The sequence below is a fragment of the Suncus etruscus genome, chromosome 9 (genome assembly GCF_024139225.1).
Source record: "Suncus etruscus isolate mSunEtr1 chromosome 9, mSunEtr1.pri.cur, whole genome shotgun sequence".
In the NCBI taxonomy this organism is placed as follows: Eukaryota; Metazoa; Chordata; class Mammalia; order Eulipotyphla; family Soricidae; genus Suncus; species Suncus etruscus.
Genome location: NC_064856.1, coordinates 93,474,381 through 93,494,502, shown reverse-complemented (window position 1 = coordinate 93,494,502; position 20,122 = coordinate 93,474,381). Strand labels below are relative to the sequence as shown.

Here is a 20,122-nt window from a genome sequence, read left to right as displayed (position 1 = left end):
TCTGTGGGGATTAGAAATGACTTCCTTTCTTAGCATGCTAAATATTTCTCATATTTTTGGCAATGGCGTCCCATGGCTTCTGTAATTAGATAAGCCTTGCAGTTCATCTTATTTCTAGAAGAAGTCACCATAAATTAGATTTTTCCCTTTTATGTGTTCAGCATCAGTAAGATCACTGCTGGAGGATTTGGAGGACTCAACAAGGTACTGGAGATCAAACCTGGGCCAGTGAGTGCAAGGCAAATGCTCTACCTGCCATTCTGTCATTCTGGCTCCAGAGTCCCCTCTTCATTGATGAACACATCTTTGTGCTAAGAGACTTCATGATCAACTGTCTCTGACTCCATATTACTTAACCTGAAACTCCGATCCACACCTTAACAAGTTTTTTTTTTTTTTGATTGTGACATATTCTGGGTTGTTCTACATTAAAAGGACATCCCAAATGAGGAAAAAAAAAGTTTCTAGAATAGAGGGCTACATGAAAACAAAAAGCACTGATTAAATAAGTCATTAATTTAGAGATTCTAAATAAAAACAAAAATAATTCTAGTGTCATATGCTGTTTTCCCAAATTTAGGGAAAGTCTTTCTATTACATTTTCTATTACATTTCTATTACATATTTCTGATTTTCCCAGAAACAAAGTTACATTGGGGGGAAAAAACTGCTTAAAAGTTCTCCAAGAAATTTTCATCCAGATATAAGGCATATTTCCTACAATCTACTTTTCAGCAGGAAAGAACCTTAGAACCATTCTAATGCTTACACTTTTGACAGAAAACAACTGGGCAAACCCACCATTTTGTAGTTGTATCTGAAGCTGGATTACTACAAGACCCTAAGGACTAATGGAACCCCATCATTTGGAAAATTTCAGGAACCTGATTTTAGCTGCATCCAAAATGGACTCAAGACTCCCCATAGTATATGGAATGCCCTCATCAAGAAAGCCTGCCGTTGGATATTAGAGATAAGGGTGATTATCTTCTTTCTATAGTTTATTAATTTCTTAATTTGTCAACTTGAATTCTCAGAGCAGGGCAAGGGGCTAATTTCCTAGCAAAATCCCTAAATTAAATACAACTAGACTACTAAAAGATTTCTTCTCACTTCCAAATTAATGGAGGGCTCCCCCTACTGGTACTGCCTGAGGCAAACTCATTCAGAAAAACCAAAGGTGCATTCCAGCTCCCACCATCCATCCATGGATCGGTCCACTTGGCCCCTACCAGTAGACAGGGCAGAGCGCTATTGACTAGGTAGCAAAGCACTATTTAAGGAGGGTAGGAGTGGTAATTAGCTTTTCAAAAGCAAAGACCTCACCCTCCAAGTGTTTTATTTCCGAAAATCATGGGGATGAAAAGGGTAGACTGAGCCTGTCATCCCATCATCATCTTCTCCACCAATTCCTCAGTTTGAGTCACTACCACAAATGGAAAATGCCAAGTAGGCAACAGATTATGAGGTTTAGGGGAAGTGGACCAGCAGTAAGGATTAAATGCAGGACCTCATTCATGCAAGGCAGGTCCTTCTATCCTTGAGCTATATCCTTGCCCCCAGGTAACAAATTAGTGCAATAAAGAAGCAATAGGGATTAGAGGGAACTACAGTCATCTGGAGGGTCCAGACTTATTGACTCCTGAGCATCTCAGCTGCTATTCAACTCTCATTATCACTGCTTACTATGGAGCAGGGCAGGTCTTGAATCCTATTTTCATACATCCTCCAAAGACTAGACATCTGGCAATGAAATTGGCCCTATTTAGAAAACAGTGCTTGATTCAATAACAAAAAATATATACTAGGAGGCACAACCAGATCATAAACCAAAGTGCTGTCAATAAGGGGGTATACCTTTACTCCCTTGTGCTGGCAGGACCGAAGATTAGCTAAGCCTCACAAACTGCTTCTGTGTAAGTACAACCAGGGCCAGAAGGAGAAGTCAACAGGTTGAGCACAGGCTTTGTATGCAAGAGGCCCACATCAATCCCCAGTACAGTCTGTTCCAACTGCTGACAGGAACAATCTCTGAGCACAAACCAGGAGTAGCCCCTGAACATCACTGGGTGTGGCCCAAAGGCCAAATAAAGAAAAGCAACAGTTGATTTAAGTTCGGTCGTCTAGGGATACATAACACTGAGTTTCTAGTAACCAAAGAACTAGAATTTCCAGATTTGGGAGGTGGATGGTAGGAGCAGTTATGCTTGGGTCACACCTGAAGGTGGTCAGGGGCTATTCCTGGCTGTATTTCAGAGTGACTCCTGGTGGTATTTGGGAAGCAGAATATGTAGTGCCAGGGAGTAAAAACATTTAACCCTCTCACCTTCAGACGATATATGAAGCTCACCATGAAGAGGGGTGAATTCTTGGCTTGGGGGACCACAGGGAATGCCGGGGGATCAAACCGTGGTCTGTCCTGGGTCAGCTGTGTGTAAATGCCCTACCACTGTGCATGGCTCCAGCCCCCAGATTTAACTTTCTTTCTCACATTTTCCCTTCTCCTCTCCTTTCCTACTCTTCCCTCTCTTCCACTTCTCCCTGACTCCACGAACATGTTTAAAATGTTCTTTCCTCTTTTCCTCCCTCCCTCCCTCCCTCCCTCCCTCCCTCCCTCCCTCCCTCCCTCCCTCCCTCCCTCCCTCCTTCCCTCCCTCCCTCCCTTCTTCCTTCCTTCCCTCCCTCCTTCCCTCCCTCCCTCCCTCCTTCCTTCCCTCCCTCCTTCCCTCCCTCCCTCCCTCCTTCCCTCCCTCCCTCCCTCCCTTCCTTCCTTCCTTCCTTCCTTCCTTCCTTCCTTCCTTCCTTCCTTCCTTCCTTCCTTCCTTCCTTCCTTCCTTCCTTCCTTCCTTCCTTCCATTTTTGTTTTTAGGTCACACCTGGTGGCGCTCACAGGTTACTCCTGGCTCTGTACTCAGAAATTGCTCCTGGCAGGCTCGGGGGACCATCAGGGATGTCGGGAATAGAACCAGGGTCCGTTTATGTGAGATAATCTCTATATGAAATGTTCCTTTTTTTTTTAAATCTAAGTTTTTTCAACCACTGATAACACAACATGGGTTCAAATGCCCATATCAATTGAACATTTGATAGAGAACTATATTATGATATCCTGCTTATGACTCCCATCCCCAAATAAAGCAAACAAGGGGCCAGAAAGATAGTACAGTGGGTAGGACATTTGTCTTGTACATGGCCAAACTGGGTTTGGTCCCCAGAGTTCCACATATTTCCCCAAGCACCACCAGGAGTAATTCCTGAGTGCAGAGCCAGGAGTAAAGTCCTGATCCCAACAATTGGCCCCCAAAACCAAACCAACAAATAAAAGGCTAGGTATATCTCCTGAGCACTGACAGGTGCGGCCTCCAAAACCACAAAGCAAACAAAACTCAGTGCTATACTTTACACTCAGTAAAGGTTGCTGACATATTTTACTTCAGGTCATGTCTCCAACTTTTCATTCGCAGCTCTACAATGTCAGAAGACCCTGCATGGATCAGAATAGGAACCTGGAATTTTCCTAGATGATTTGGGTGAGGACAAGCCCAACTGTTGTCAGTGAGTGTTTCCACACCAATCCTGTCCTGTCAGAAAAAATGTTCCCTGACTCGGGCAGGTCAGGCTATATATGTTTGGGGCAATGTTCACTGGAGAAACCTAGGAGGATCTTTAGTTTTTGGCTTTGGGCTACACTCAGCAGTGTTGAACAGTACTCCTGGCTCTCCAACTCAAGAATTAGTCCTGGGGGCTGGAGAGATGGTGCAGCGGTAGGGCATTTGCCTTGCATGTGGCTGATACGAGACGGACAGGGTTCCATCTCTGGCATCCCATATGGTCCCCAAAGCCAGGAACGATTTCTGAGTGCATAGCCAGGAGTAACCCCTGAGCTTCACTGGCTGTGGCCCAAAATCAAAATAAATTAAAAAAAAAAAAAAAAGAATTAGTCCTGGAAGTGCTTGGAGAACCCCATGGGTGGGAACTGAACTCAGGTCAACTGCATGAACCACTGTAATATCAGTCTGGTTCTGCCTATGGGGTTTTTCTGGCAGTTCTGGGGACTGAACCCAGCTTCACAGACAAAAACTGCATCACTTCCCCAGCCCCAAATAGAGAATATCGAGGTCCTAAAATTGACTGAAAAACAAAACCAAATACAATCCTAACTGGTGGCCTAAAGAAGTCAACTCCAAATCTGGCAAGCATTAAAACAAGTGATCTCAAGATGGAAGATAAGTTGTTTTGTTTTGGCTTTGGTTTGGTTTTTGAGCCATTCCCGGTGATGCTCAAAGGTTAATCCTGGCTCGGCACTGAAGGTTCATTTCTGGCTGTGTTTGGGGAACACACAGATGTCGGGGATCCAACCAAGGTTGGCTGCATGCAAGGCACATGGCCTACCTGTTGTGCTATTGTTCCGGCCCAGAAATCAGGTTCTCAAATCTGTTTTCATGAGCCCACTATTCCACTGTTTCTTTCTTCCTTTTTCTTTTTCTTTATTTTTTGAGCCACACCCAGTGACGCTCAGGGGTTACTCCTGGTCACAAGCTCAGAAATCACTCCTGGCTTGGGGGACCACATGGGATGCCAGGGGATCAAACAGCGATCCATCCTGGGTCAGCTGCATGCAAGGCAAAAACCCTACCACTGCATCATAGCTCTAACCCCCGCCATTGTTTCTTAATTTCCTAGAATTCCCCTGGATTTGATCACCACTTTATCCTAAGATGATCAACAAATACCTTTGGTTTGAACATCCCACTTTTATTTTTCCTCTATGGGAATGTGGGACTTGTGTGTTCTGTGGGGAATTTTTCTGGTTTAGGGCCACATTTGGCAGTCCTGGGGGCAACACCTTGCTTGGTGCTCAGCGGATCCTGTGGTGCCAGGCATCCAACCCAGGGCTTTGGTATGCAGAGTGTAAGAATGGCCCTAGGAATTCTCTCCCTGTGGTGTTTGTTTGTTTGTTTGTTTGTTTGTTTTGGAGCCACACTGAGTGATGCTCAGGGGCCACTCCTGGCTCTATGCTCAAGAATTATTCTTGGGGGCTCAGGACACTACTATATGGGATTCTGGGAGTCAAACCTGGGTTGGACACGTGCAAGGCATCATACCTACTATATTACTCCAGCCTCAATGGTGGTGTTTTTATTGATAGTTTACCTAATATTACAGAACGTAGAGTAAACAGACCTAAAGAAACATGAAACCAAGTCATTCAATGCTCAGAGTGTAGCTCTGGAGTCCTGCCCAGCAAATACCTGCAAATTAGAGGTAACCTTTCAGGTTACAAGTGCAAGCTGAGGCCAGTCCATTCTGGTGGCTTCTAGATAGTCACCCTGTCTCAGGCTGTCTCATGAGGGCAACATGTGAGCTGAAACGGAGATGACGGAGTGTGCTTTTTTAGATACCTGAGCCCTCGACACTCACTGCTGTGTACTTACTAGTGCCTCTGTCCCTTGGCTGTCGAATCACCATCAATCCCTGCAAGATTCAGTACCTAGACTAATTTTCGTCATCTTCTAAGTTCTTCCAGGGCTCCAAACAGTCACTGTTACTAAAAATGCAGCCCCACTGCGAGTCACATAACAAACTCAAAGAAGGGACAATAGCATCATTCATCATATTAAAGCATGAGGCCACTCACAGCAGCATGAGTGAGTCTAACCCAGTGAGCATCAGACATAGAACTTTATCAAGGTGAGTGACATAGGCAGCCTAGGTAAGATAAAAATACCAACCATCGATGATGGATGGCTGCATCTCCCTGTCACCAAAAAAGTCTTTTAGAAAGGTCCATCACTTTCCCAGTCTGCTTCTTCTGAAGTTTCTTCTGGCATAGCACTTGTGTTCCTGCTCATCACACGTTCTGGCTTTTCCGGCCTTTTGTTAAAAAACCACTGCATGCCATTGGTCTCCCCCTGTTGGAGTCCAACATCTTTCTGCCCAGACAAGTCTGCTGTGCTACAAGGACTAGGGAATCACTTGGACCTGCCTCGGGTGGAGGCTGGAGAAACTAAAGTCAAACGGTTTATTTGTAGCTAATGTAACAATTCTGCAGGACAAATTTTAAATATATATTTTTTATCATTAATACATCACAATAAATTACAAACACTTTTGTTTAGTTTTTGTTTTGGGGCCATACCCAGCTGTGCTCAGGAATTATTCCTGGCTCATTCCTGGGGGTGCTTGGGGGATCATATGGGATGCCAAGGATTGGTCCCAGTTCAGCCACATGGAAGGCAAATATCTTACATGCTGTGCTATTGTGCTGGTTGCCATATGCATATAGTTTTGGGGTGTTTTTTTTTTTTTTCGGTTTTTGGGTTTGGGGTCACACCTGGTGGCACTCAGAAGCCACTCCTCTTGGCTCTGTGTTCAGAAGTCATTCCTGGCAGGCTCGGGGGACCAGATGGGATGCCGGGATTCTAACCAGGGTCTATCCTGTGTTGGCCACGTGCAAGGCAAACACCTTATTGCTGTGCTATTATTTCAGCCCAGATGCACATAGTTTTAATAATCTTTTTTGTTGTTATTGTTTTGGGGCCACATCTGGTAGCACTTAAGGCTCTGTGCTCAGAAATTACTCTGGCAGGCTCGAGATGCCTGAGATTGAACCCAGGTTGACTTTATGCAAGGAAAACACCCTATCTGCTATGCGATTGCTCTGGCCTCAATAATCATAATTGTTAAGAGTTTGGCAAAATGTACCATAAAGATGACCTAAACAACATTATCCAATTCAGGCATATTTCAAAAAGGCAAAACTGCAAAACATACAAATTCTGACTAAAAATGATATTGCTATTGATAAAACAAACAAACAAACAAACAAAAATAACCTTGTTTGTTCAACAATAAAACCAGGGCTAAGGACAGAGTTCAGAAGATTCCATAGCACCTCATGACCTGGTCACTGCTGGGATGGGACTGGTGGTGGTTCTTAGCACTTTTGAACCCCAGAATCTCCACAATGTTGGATTCAAGCATTGAACTGCTCTCTCTGCTAGTTTTTGGAGCATCACCAGGACAGGCTCCAGGTAACTTGAGAACCACTTGGGAACTGAGATTGCACCCTCCCAGAGTAAATAAAATCGAGGCTGTAAAAAATGAAAACAACCACCACTACCACCACCACCAGAACAACAAAAAACTACAGTGGCATCTTTCGGAGCTCTTTCTATGATCAGAGCATCTTCAAAGAGGTTTATATCTACTACCTTATTTGATTTCCAAAACAATTCCACGAGATAAAGAGAATTACCATCCTTAACAGGGGTGGCAGAGGTGGAAGGCAGAGCTCAAAGTGTCAAGGGTCTGTAACTTGCTAGGGTCATCTAACTAGGAAATTATGGAGTTATTTAATTTACCTAAAGTCTTGTATAATCAATGTAAAGTGATTTCACTCATATACAATGCCAAAGACAGCAACTATAAAACCGCTCATGTTTTATATCATTGGCTTAGTGCTGTGGTTCTTGTCCTGTATCTACTCAAAGATCTGCTTGTTAGAAATTGAATCTTAACTAGGCTGAATCATACGTGAGCAAAAACCTAGACTATGAGCAAAAGACATAGTGACTATTTGTTCCATATATTGATTGCTATTTTCTCAATGATTTCATCTAAAGAAGCTTCACACAGTCAGCTACCAAATGCCATTTGGTATGCCAGTAACAAAGGGTAACTTTCATTTTGTTAAAACTGGTTTACGGGACTTAACCAAACTGCTAACACACCATAAAGAGTAAACTAATATGGCCAGAGCAATATAGTACCAATGTGTAGGGCACCTTGCACACGGTGCTCCTGGATTTGATATCTAGTACCCCCATCAGGAGTGATTTCTGAATGCAAAACCTTGAGTAAGTCCTGAGCATAACTGGGCATGGCCCCCAAAGCCCCCAAATTAAAAAAAAAATCAATAAATGTGAGCAACACAGGAAAGGCATAAACAGGTAAGATAGTTGGACAGGGCCAGGAGAGAAAGCATAGTGAATAATGCATTTGTTTTGCTGGCAGCCAACCTAAATTTGATCCCCCAAATCCCATATGATCCCCCAAGAACTGCCAGGAATAATTCCTGAATCATGCTTCTCAGAGACATGGTAACAAAAGAATCTTTTTTAAATAAATGTAACCCCATCCCCCCTTAGTGTGGAAGTAACCAGGAGTCACTCATGTGAGAGATGGTCACATCTCAGCAGTTCAATGCTCAGGAGACCATGCTGTGCTGAGATCGAACTCAGAACCCATGGCATGACACGACACATGCAAGACATGTACTCTACCACATGAGCTAATTCCCTGTTGGTCCATAAGAATCCTTCCTTAACCCTCCCCATTTAACATTAAAAAGAAGCAAGACTAGACATAATGTAAAATTTAACAAGTTCTAATTTGAATTGATATGGTCCATTCTAATTACTTTGAGTTAAAGTCTTTTGAGTTCCTTAAATAAACTTGTACACAGGAGTTATTAGAAATGAATTTGGCTTTCTATCAGTTGTTCACATTGAAAGTATCTGATACCTCCCATAGAAATTCTAGCAGAGGCAGTATTTCTGCTGTTTTGGTATGAATTCAAGGTATGGAATTTTACTTAAGGGAGACATTAAACATAAGGGAGGCAGTCGTCCTGTTTGAACTGGGCCAGATCCGTAAACTCTTTTCTCAAACAAGATGTAAACCAAGCCATTAAAGATTATGGCTATATTGGCCCATGCAGAATAAGGCTGGCCATCTTGGGAGGGGGGTGGGCCAAGCTCCTACTCTGCCAAAGTCATGTTGCTGCCTCCATCAGCCAGAATCACCATTTTCCCAACGTCCTGTCTCATCACTGACCCTCTATGATTTCCTTTGGAGACACTGATCTGACCAAACTTCAGGTATGCTGGTTTTGGTACTGATATCACCAGGGCTTTTTGGAGTGAGTGCAGGTACGCTCCCCACGTATCTTCCTTCTTCCAGGAGGTTTGGAGCTAAGTGCATACCCCTGAAAGTCGTAATATCAGGAAAAGTGCTTTGAATTTCTGGACAATGTCATTTGTTTGATGCCATTGTCTCTATAGGAACACTCCAATTTAGCAGAATGAACAGCTAACAATAACCTAAACCTTTTGCCAATGTATTAATAATTTCATTTGGAGATAAATTTAACAAATGTGCTTGCTACATTCTTTTTTTCCTTCTCTTTCATTTTATTTTCAATAATTTTGCTTTCAATTATCTGGAAACACATGTATTATGATCAACTATGTGATGCATTTTCTTTAAATAAATAAAATGAAAAAATAAGAGAACACAAAATAGTCTCACTCATCTATGGGTTTTAAGAAAAATAAAAGACATTATTGTAATAATACTCAAAGACAATAGAGATGAGGGCTAGAAGGACAGATCATGATATGAGGCTTACCACAAAGAGTGGTGAGTGCAGTTAAGAGAAATAACTACAATGACAACTATCAGGACAATGGTAGTAAGTGAGAGAAGTAGTATGCCTGTCTCGAATACAGGCAAGGGGATGAGGGAGGAGGGAGATAGGGGCATTGGTGGTGGGAATGTTGCACTAGTGAAGGGGGAATGTTCATTTTTTATAACTGAAATTCAACTACAAACATGATTGTAATCACGGTGCTTATATAAAGGTATTATTTAAAAAAGGGGGGGCGAGGTGGCGCTAGAGGTAAGCCTTGCAAGCGCTAGCCAAGGATCAGGACTGCGGTTTGATCCCCTGGCGTCCCATATGGTCCCCCAAGGCAGGGGCAATTTCTGAGCACTTAGCCAGGAGTAACCCCTCAGCATCAAACGGATGTGGCTGAAAACCCCAAAAAAAAAAAAAGTCACATAAGTACAACAAATAAAACCAACAATAGAACGCTCAATTAACAACAACAAAAAAATTGGACATCCCACTTCGAGATGACAATTTTACTTTTTTTTTTTTTTTTTTTTTTGGTTTTTGGATCACACATGGCAGCACTCAGGGGTTACTTCTGGCAGGCATGGGGGACCATATGGGATGCCGGGATTCAAACCACCATCCTTTTGCATGCAAGGCAAACACCCTACCTTCATGCTATCTCTCTGGCCCTCGAGATGACAATTTTAACTAATTTTCTCTAAAACAAGTATTTTTCTATTTGTAACAAGCAATATTAAGTATATTATTTGTGCCTGCCAAGGAGCAGGCTTGGAGGAGCTTGGGAAACTTGGAAAAATGATTGAGAGAATCTTACACTGTGATGGGTTTGGTGTTGGAACATTGAAGGACAATGTGAGCAACTCTGTAAATCATGAATTTTCAAATAAAGAAATTGACTAAAAATAATTAAAAATAAAAATAAATTAAGGGGTGGAGCCGGTGAGGTGGCGCTAGAGGTAAGGTGCCTGCCTTGCAAGCGCTAGCCAAGGAAGGACCGTGGTTCGAATCCCCAGCGTCCCATATGGTCGCCCCAAGCCGGGGCAATTTCTGAGTGCTTAGCCAGGAGTAACCCCTGAGCATCAAACGGGTGTGGCCCCAAAAACAAAAATTTAATTAATTAATTAAGGGAGAGTGAGGCTCAGACATGCACTTCTGCTAACGAGTCTTTCTGGTGTATGGGATACTTTGGTGTCTCTTGTCAGCATATTCAAGTGACATGGCTAGAAGGTGTGCCTTGCACTACAGAAACCAGAGAACTTTTATTAGGTGGCACTAAAAAACCATGCTCATTACTCCATAGCCCTATGCTTCTCCTACAGTGCTGTATTTCAGTATTGAACTCATCCACTTACACCATCCCAAAGGATCCAAACTGGTAATAATTGATCAGTGATGAAACTGTATCTAAATGGAAACTAGTTTAAAATCAATCTCCAGTCTAAATATTAGTAATCCTAGGGCAAATCACAGTTTTGCAGAGAGCAGATATTTAATTTAAATGTTTAGTGTTTTTAAAAAGAAAGGCAACACCAAACATCTAGTTCTGATGAGATTCTTCCTACTTCCAAAGACTCACAAGACGAACAACTCTGTAAGTTCTCCCCAAAACCAATATGGACCTGGGGTCAGAGCTATAACACAGTATGTAGGATGCTTGCCTTGCAAGTGGTCGACTTGGGTTCAATCCCCTGGAACCCCACATGATTCCCTGAGCCTGCCATGCATGATCCCTGAACACAGAACACCACTGAGCACTTCCAGTTATGTCCCTAAAAACAATCACTAACAAACTGACCAAAATGAACCAGTGTTGTATCAGTGTTGTTCTGTTTCATTTGTTTTTAACAGAAAGAGGAGGATGGCATATTTATAAAGAAATTGCTTACCTTACAAACAGAAAGAATATTAGTGTTTATCATGTTCTTGATGGTCTGCAAAAAAAAAATTGGTAATTTTATATAGATGATAATGGAGACAATCATACTACATTTACATGCAGATGATGGAGAGAGATGCTGGGAGCAGAGGCAGCTTATAGAGAAGAGCAGACATGGAGGTGTAGGTAGATTTTATTTTGCTCTCAGTGTTCTAATACTTTTTTCTACTAAATGCAGCGATTCATGCTACTATGCAGAATCTAAGATGTGTGTGTAAGTGAATCTGGAACCAGAAAGAAACATGAAATTTCAAAATAAATGTGAACACTCTGCAATTTGTTCTAAACTGATATGTAAAGCCCTGGAAAAACTGATATGGAAAGGAGAAATACTGAAACCTAAGATTTTTAACAACTTACAAAATTTACATGTTTCTAACATATTTTTTCTAGTTTTTATTAAAGAATTACACATACATCAAAGATGGAAATCTCATTTTAATTGAGCTGGTTACTAACTCAATTGTTTCTCTGAATGTCAACATATTTTGAGCTTTAAACTGATGTCTAGAATCCTGATACTTGAGTTGTGATCTGAAAGAACTAAGAAGAATAAAATGAGATTCATTATTGAACCAAGGACTATTACAAATGAGATTAGAAATATTTTCTCATTCAATCCATCCAATACCCCTAATGAAGCTGCCTATAATTTCATGAACAAGGATTCTCCTTTTTTTTTTTTTTTTAATCTAAGGTTTAGAAGTGATGGGAATCAAACTTAGGAATGCACATGTGCCTGGCAAATGATCTGCCACTAAGCTACATCTTTGGCCCTTCATGGATAAGAAAATAAGAGACTAAACATGGTCTGGATCTCCCTCCCTTCCATTCCAACTCTCCTAAAAGAATGTGAGTATAGGGAACAGATCAAAGGTATGAAGCTTAGTGCTGGGCTCAGCCGTCAGAGCAAAAACTATTATCCTCACTGTCTCACCAATACTGCATAGCTTTATTCTGTTTCTATAATATACAAAGAAAAACTTACACGATCCAATTCAGGAACCTCCAAAAAGTATTCAGGATACTCATAAGATACCCCCACGTTGTTCACTAAAAGAAGACAACAGCATTAGTTGGTCAGTTATCTAGTAGTTCAATATCTTTTATTTAATCGATTCATTTTTTGGTTTAGGGGTCACATCCAACAGTGCTCAAGGCTTACTCCTGGCTCTGTGCTCAGGGATCACACCTGGTGTGATCACACCTGGTCTGGAGGGACCACATAGGATGCCAAGGATTGAACCTGGGTTGGCAGCATCCAAGTTAAGAGCCCTGCCCATTGGACTATATGTCTGGCTCCTAATCTGGGAATTTTGTAAGCAGCAGAGATGACAACAATCTGTGCTGGTCCTACCAAAGCACAGCAGGAAGGAAGCCTGAGACTAACATAAGCAGGGAAGTGATTCCAGAGCAGGCTGCATGGACAAAAGAAGCCTTTAGATTATCTCTACTACCCAAGCAAAGTGAAATACCAGAGCTATCTACTCCCACAATGCAAATATGGGCTATCAATTTGACACACTCTAAAAAAAAAAGAACATGAAAACTTAAACAGAATCATGTATAGGGGATCCTTTAAAAAAATTTTTTTTCAGATATCATGATTTATTATGTTGTTCATATACAGGCCTTAAACTTCAGGCCTTAAATGTTCAGACACCAATCCCACTACCAGTGTGACCTTCCTTCCATCGGTGTCCCCAGTTTCCAACCCACCACCCCACCCTGCCCTCTTTCAGGCACAAACAAATTTAGTCCATATTATTTGTTATGACATAAAGGCAAGTGGAATTATCAAAACTTAGATCAAGAAGGGTCAATTAGTAGTAATTTCTGTTTACTAAAGCCATTGTCTAAGGAGCTACTGGGCTGTGGCTGGTACTAGTTGAGCCTTCTGTGTTATTGTTCAGGCTCACTGAGCTTGGTGACTTGCATGATTTTCCATCACAATCTCTGTGATATTACTGGACTGACACCACTATGAACATTCTGAGGCATCAAGCAGCTGCACGATCCTACACCATTCCATAGATCTGGAATAAATCTGGTGACTTGGCAGTTTGATATGGTCAAATTGTGGACCTTTGTTGTGATAGTGTGTTGGGTTTGGTTGTGGGCTGCTGTGCCTTCAGGACGAAAGAGGAATAAATCTGGCTTTTTCCCAAGAAGCCCTAGAGTTTTCAGCCCAGGCCAGACCAGACTACTTGGGAATAGTTGGCTATGTCATGTTCTTTTGGAGCTTAGCCAAGGGATCCAAAGTTATACCAAATCACACATAAGGGTAAAAAGAAAACAAAGGTAGAACAGACCTTTCAAAGGAGGGTGCATGACTTAATGGGAAAAAGTACCCTCCAAGGCAATTAATTGCCCAATATTTATTATTATTTATTATTTTCCTTATTATTTTTATTATTTATTATTTTTATTACTTTATTATTTTCTTTTGGAATATGAGCTTACCACAGACTCTGCCTAATAATCACTGAAAAGTGATATGATGAAAGAGTATAGAGAAAAACAATTGTTGCTCTTCAACAGTTATTTCCAGAAACTGCAAAATAGTTGCTGTATTTTTGGAAAAGGAAACTCCACTTGTAATTTTACTTGTGGGCACTAGATGGCAGCAATAAACTAAAAGGCAGGTAGAAAGCTTGGGAAAGAAACTGACGTTGGGTGAAGTCCGGGAAATATTTCCATTGTCATTTCATCTCATTAAGGATGGGTACATGCAATGCCATTTTTTACGCATTACAGAATTCACCAAACAAAATATGCCACAAACTGTTCCAACCTTACTTACATGGTTGAAAAATCCTTTATCAGCGACAGCATTTTTAAATCTGGTATTAAATATTGATTCTTAGTGAAGACTTTAAATTCTTCAAGCAAGGTACCAGAGACAAATTAAAAAAAATTTTTTTTCTTTTAAATTCCATGACCTGCAAAACATGCTTGCCACACAATCCACAATATCTTTCTGGAAATAAAAGATGTCTGTATATTCTCAAATTTCAATCACTATCTTAATAATTATCTCTGTGGGCTATGAAGAAACACCAACTACTCAGTTTCTCATTGCTGCAATGAAGAAGAGCCCAATGGAAGAGACAAAGTGGACAGACATGAGAAGTAAGGATGGATCTAGAACAAGGTATCAGGGGAAAGGAGAGGGAAGATGAGGTGGTGGACAAGGAGCAGAGCTAATGGATCTCGTCTTCAGTGGGAAGAAGGAACTAATAACTGCAAGCCCCACTCATGATGCTCTCCATGAAGTACATGTATCCATATGCTACCTTTTCAAGCCCAAGAAATCCAGAGGTAACTTTAAATGTTGCATACATTTGGGGGGGCACACCTGGCGTTGCTCTCTAGGAGTGATGCTTGAGGGACTATATGGGATGTTGGAAATAGAACCCAGGTTGGCCCAGTGCATGCAAACACCTTACATTACTATCATGCTAGCCCCAGAATAAGGATTTATTTATTTTTTGATTTAGGGTTTTTTTTTGGGGGGGGCATACCCAGCAATGCTTAGGGAGGGAACCATAGGAATGCCCTCTAGGAGTGATGCTTGAGGGACTATATGGGATACTGGGGATAGAACCCAGGTTGGCCTAGTGCAATGCAAGCCCCTTACCTTACTATCATGCCAGCCCCAGAATGAGGATTTATTTATTTTTTGATTTAGGTTTTTTTTTTTGGGGGGGGGGGGCACACCCAGCAATGCTTAGGGAGGGAGCCATAGGAATGCCAAGGATCCAATTCTAGTCGGAATATACAAGACAAATGCCTTACCAGCTATACTCTCTCTCTGGTCCTGAATGTTGCTATAGAGATAATGGTTTCACCAGAAAATTTTATTTTTGGTATCTGGGCGGGGCATGAGTTACTATAGTAAACAACAAGCTACTAGAAAATAAAAATCCAGTGGAACAAACACAGTGGTTATAGATATAGGTAACTACATGAGTGGCTGCACTATCCTGTCAGTAACAATTTTTAAAATGCTCATCTCCAAATCTAAAACGTCAAGTTTACATTTCAGTTGTATTTGTACTATATGCATCATACAGTTATATACTCAAATACTAGCGAATATGGGAAGTCTAATAGAGCTCATTAAAGGAAATAGAACTGGAAAATACTTCCACTTTGTTGCACTTAAAAATAAACAGTTTGGATGAGCAGGAGAAATGTACAATGGGTAAGAAGGTGCTTGCCTGGCAGGCAACTAATAAGGCTCAACTGTAGGCACCTGCACATGGGCTCAAGATTCACCAGGAGTAATCTTGGAGCATAGAGCCAGCAGTTAGCCCTAAGCACCACCAGGTGTGCCCACACACACACACACACACACACACACACACACACACACACACACACACACACACAAAATGGTGGTATAGGGAGGGGCATAGACACTGATACAGTAACTCTGTTAGACAATACTATAAGCGTACATACAATTTTAATCATATTGCCAAAATTATAATTTTTTAAATGTTTAATAAAAAATTAAAGACTGGAGTGCTCGCTTTGGCAGCACATATACTAAAATTGGAACGATACAGAGAAGATTAGCATGGCCCCTGCACAAGGATGACACACAAATTCGTGAAGCATTCTATATTAAAAAAAAAAATCAAAGAATGGAGAGATAACACATGGGTAAATTGCTTGCCTTGCACATGGTCAATTCAAGTTAAATCTCCAGCACCACATATCGTCTCTTGAACACTGCCAAGAGTGATCTCTCAGCAAAGAGTCAGGAGTAACCACTGAGTATTGCTGGGTGATTATCTCCCTCACAAATACACAAAGTCACAACAAAAACTAAATTAAAAAATAATTTTTTAATGTCAGCTTTAATATAGGATATGCTCCAAAGCAGTGGGGAAGCTCTCCCATCACAAGCTTAAATTAAGGGAATAAGTGTCACAATCCAAGAGACCCCAGCAAGAAGCAAGGGACTACCCCAATCACCCTGTTTCCTCATTTCCAGATCTACACATGAACCAACATGGTGAATATCCTTTCCTTAGGCCTGCACTCCTCCTTAAGATGCTAATACCATAAAAGGGGGAGGGCTGTGGTTGTGTGACACCCTCCAGTTCCTAGCTGTCATCCAACTATTCCAGAAGCTGGGGCTGGGGCACAGCCGACAGGCTTCCGATTTCATTCTTGTGACCTGTGTTAGAGAGGAGAAATCTCTGGGCAACCAGACTTGAATGATTCTTCAGACGGATTCAACTGATCCAGACTGCCCTGCCACCCTCTTTATTCCATTCAAGTAGATCAAGTCTTAGAGCCTACAGAGTTGGGAAAGTGACGCGAGAGAGAATTCCTCCTATGCCTCGTTTAACATATTGCTGTGGCTAGCACATGTTCATCCTCTGACAGATGATATTTGGAACACCAGGGGAAACATTTTGCAAACTTTACAGCTTTCAGACACTTAGGAGTAGCAATTTCTAAATAAGAGAGAGTTTATAAGGCTTTAAATTTGCAATGCCTTTAATCAGAAATTGAAAAATGAAGAATAAGTAAGAAGCCATGCAACAGAGCACTTCATTTTCAGGGCTTAGTTATAATTGGCTGTGCGGCCCTCATTATCAAACTATAGAGGATTTGCCATACGTAATTCTCCAAGAGGAGTTGGGGAAAGCATGTGGTTGGTAGTTACATCACAGCCAGTTATCAATATCATGAATTATAGTTCTCCTTACATTTCTGAGATCACAGCTAATTGCCCAGTTTTATGTTAAAGGTTCTGCTTTAATTAATACCATTAGTGGTTTTCGAGTAAAAGGAAGACAAAAAAACACATTTGAATCCTGAGTTATATTCTCACTTTAGAAAACCAATCTCATTCTACACATCTATTGGAACTCTAAAGCACTCTATTTAGTCTGATAATGTCCCTGATGAGCCTTCAAATATGAATTAAAAAATGAAACAACCATGTACCTATTCTGTTTGCCGTGATTGGCTCTTCAGGCTGCTGCCTCGTTCAACCCAAAGACGTGCTGAGAGAGGCAGCTGTCAACTTTCATCTCTGCTCAGGGCTCTCACATACAGCCCAAATTTAAAAGACCCCCAAACCACTTACACACTATATCATTCAGTTGGAGCCTGGAAGTTGCTCATTATTACCCAACTCATTCTGAGCATTGTATTTATTAACCTCGATAAAGTCAGAAACCGAGGAATTTGCTATCTGGAAGTCAACTAGTTCTTTCCCTGAGGATCTCACGGCTCTTTGGGGGCCTTTGTTGAGAACTTTGAAATTTTAATAGACAAAAGATGTGAAGAATTTATCTTTGCTATAACTAACTTTTAGGATAGAGATTCCTAATATTTAACTATTCTCCATCCCAGAACATTCTGGAAAACAATAGGTTGCAAAGAGAAGAATAGACTGGAGCTGCTTCCCAAGTGCCTTCTATAATCTACAAGGCTGCCTGATAAGGATGACAAAACACTGTTTTTGCATTCAGCTGGAGAAAGGCAGGACACTAATTTAAAAAAAAATAAACCACCAAGTACATCAGTGGATCAAGTATTCATTTACCAAGGGCATAAGAAGAAGAGAGAATAAGGTCAATTCCACTTGTAAAAAACTCAATGCTTATTGTGTAATCAATTATTCTTTGCAATCAGCTGATCTTTATTACCTATCTATATAGTTGTCATTAAAATGATGCCTCTTAAAATTGTGGACACTATATTTAGAAAAAGTCAGTAATAAAGAAAGTCAATAATTAATAAATAGTCCTGAACAGACTAAGCCTGCATGGCCTTACAGGTGACCTGTACCAAGTGAACCTCTTAATTTTTACAACTTAAATAAACCATGATATTCTGAGTGGTAAAAACCTTGAAGAGCATCTGGATGGGGAAACTTGGTCTAGACAGTATCTAAGGCTTGAGTACAAGCTTTGTATCCAAGACTAATTTCTTGGAAAATAAATCATAAGCTAAGAAACTGTTTTTTCAAGAGGATTGACTTCTCTCTTCCTAATTCTAAGATAGAGTGTGTAATATTTTTTAAGTTAAAAGGGTCTGAAATGTAAAAGTGTATTATCTGGGGCATGCTTCAACTCCAAGGCTACCTCCTTGGCTGTGTACAGTCAAGCTGCCTGTGATGTGCTGTGCCAAAGCCTCCGGCCTAAGGAGGGGCCCACGTGAGAGTGCCTCGGCACATCAGTAAGCATTATAGCAGTGTGGCATTTTGTTCATCCACGGTTCGCTTATTCAGGCAACACTGCTGCCATTTTCCCTAAATAGCTAGAGTTGTTAGGTTTTCTCGAGCCTGTGTTTCTTGGCATTTGCCTCAAAGGAGACAGCAGATGCTTACTCACTTTACAGGACAGTCAGGAATCCAACTTCTCAAGCTTAACACTTATAGTGCCTTCTATCAAGTTCTGAGGACCTCTCAGTGTAAATTCACATAGTGCACAACTATTTTCTCACCACTTGTAAAAAACTCAATGCTTATTGTGTAGCAAAAGACTTTAGCAATTCCCTTCATCATTTAGAAAAATCATTCTGTCAACCACAACTATATATTGGCGGTTAATGCCATTCATACATTTATTTATGTTATGAGCTATATATAGTTGATGTATGCAAAAACTGTCCCTCTGTACATGATCAGCTTTTTTTTTAACAGTTTCTATTGATTAATGTATTAAATGAGTACATTAAGAATATGACAATATTGGTTTTTTTTTGTTTTGGTTGGTTTGGTTTGGTTATTTTGGCCACACCGGCTGTACTCAGGGGTCTCTTCTACCTCTGTACTCAGCTATCACTTCTGGCATTGGGTGACCATATGGGATGCTGGGGATCGAACCCAGGTCAGTTGCATGCAAGGCAAAAGCCCTACCCACTGTGCCATTGTTCTGGCCCAAGAATATGACAATATTGTTAATGATAAGTTCTCATATAGAGAATTTCAACACCATATCCATCACCAGTGTACCCACTTCCCTCCCAAGATCCCCAATGGTCCTCCTCTCAATTTCCCTCCCAACCCAAACTCAGTTCTGTGGATAAATTCTCCCATTGTATTGCCTTTGGACCTATGTTGCTACCTTGCTCTGTATCTTTAAGTCCCACATATGAGAGATCATTCTGTATCTCACCCTTTCTTTCTGACTTCACTCAGCATGATATCCTCGAGTGAATAATTAAAAAAAAGGTATAGGGGCTGGATAAATAAATAAAAATAGCACAGTTGGTAAGATTTTTGCCTTGCACATGGATGACCCAGGTTCAATATCTGGCATCCTCGTGCATTTCCAGAAGTAATTCCTGAGTGCAGAGCCAGGAGTAACCCTTGAGCACTGCCAGGTATAGCCCAGAAAAAAGGCTATCTGGTAGCTTATATTTCTTTTTAACATTACTGATTTCAATAATAGGAAGTAGGGAAAAAAATCATTGCTATGACTTAATATGAACTGCTAGATCTTACTAGAGATTAATATTATGTTAATTATTTTAGAGAGCATGATAAAGACTACACTGGCACTAGGCAGAAGAGGAGTGAGAATAAATTAGGTTATTTGAGAAGAGGGAGTTGTGGGCTCTGGCAGAGGAGAAAAGGGAAAGGGGCAATACATATAATAAGAAAAAGAGGGGCCAGAATGATAGTATAATGAGTAGTGTGTTTGCCTGTAAGTGGCAGGCTCGGGTTCAATCTCTAGAACCTCATATGGTCCCTCAAGCACTGCCAGAAGTAATTCCTGAGTACAGAACCA

General features: G+C 41.1%; 1 protein-coding gene and 1 non-coding gene across 2 annotated transcripts in view; one reads left to right on the top strand and one right to left on the bottom strand.

The window, feature by feature from the left end:
- Positions 1 to 20,122, bottom strand: part of HSD17B12 (hydroxysteroid 17-beta dehydrogenase 12) — a 153,131-nt gene that overhangs the window by 29,299 nt on the left and 103,710 nt on the right. Inside the window, exons 5-6 of the mRNA XM_049779793.1 lie at positions 12,346 to 12,410; positions 11,308 to 11,352 (exon numbers count right to left, since the gene is read on the bottom strand). Of these exons, the coding sequence (XP_049635750.1) occupies positions 11,308 to 11,352; positions 12,346 to 12,410 (110 nt within the window). The remainder of the gene's footprint in view (positions 1 to 11,307; positions 11,353 to 12,345; positions 12,411 to 20,122) is intronic.
- On the top strand, positions 15,888 to 15,994 carry LOC126019697 (U6 spliceosomal RNA). Its single transcript, XR_007499325.1, has one exon. It is a non-coding gene; the product is annotated as a U6 spliceosomal RNA (small nuclear RNA).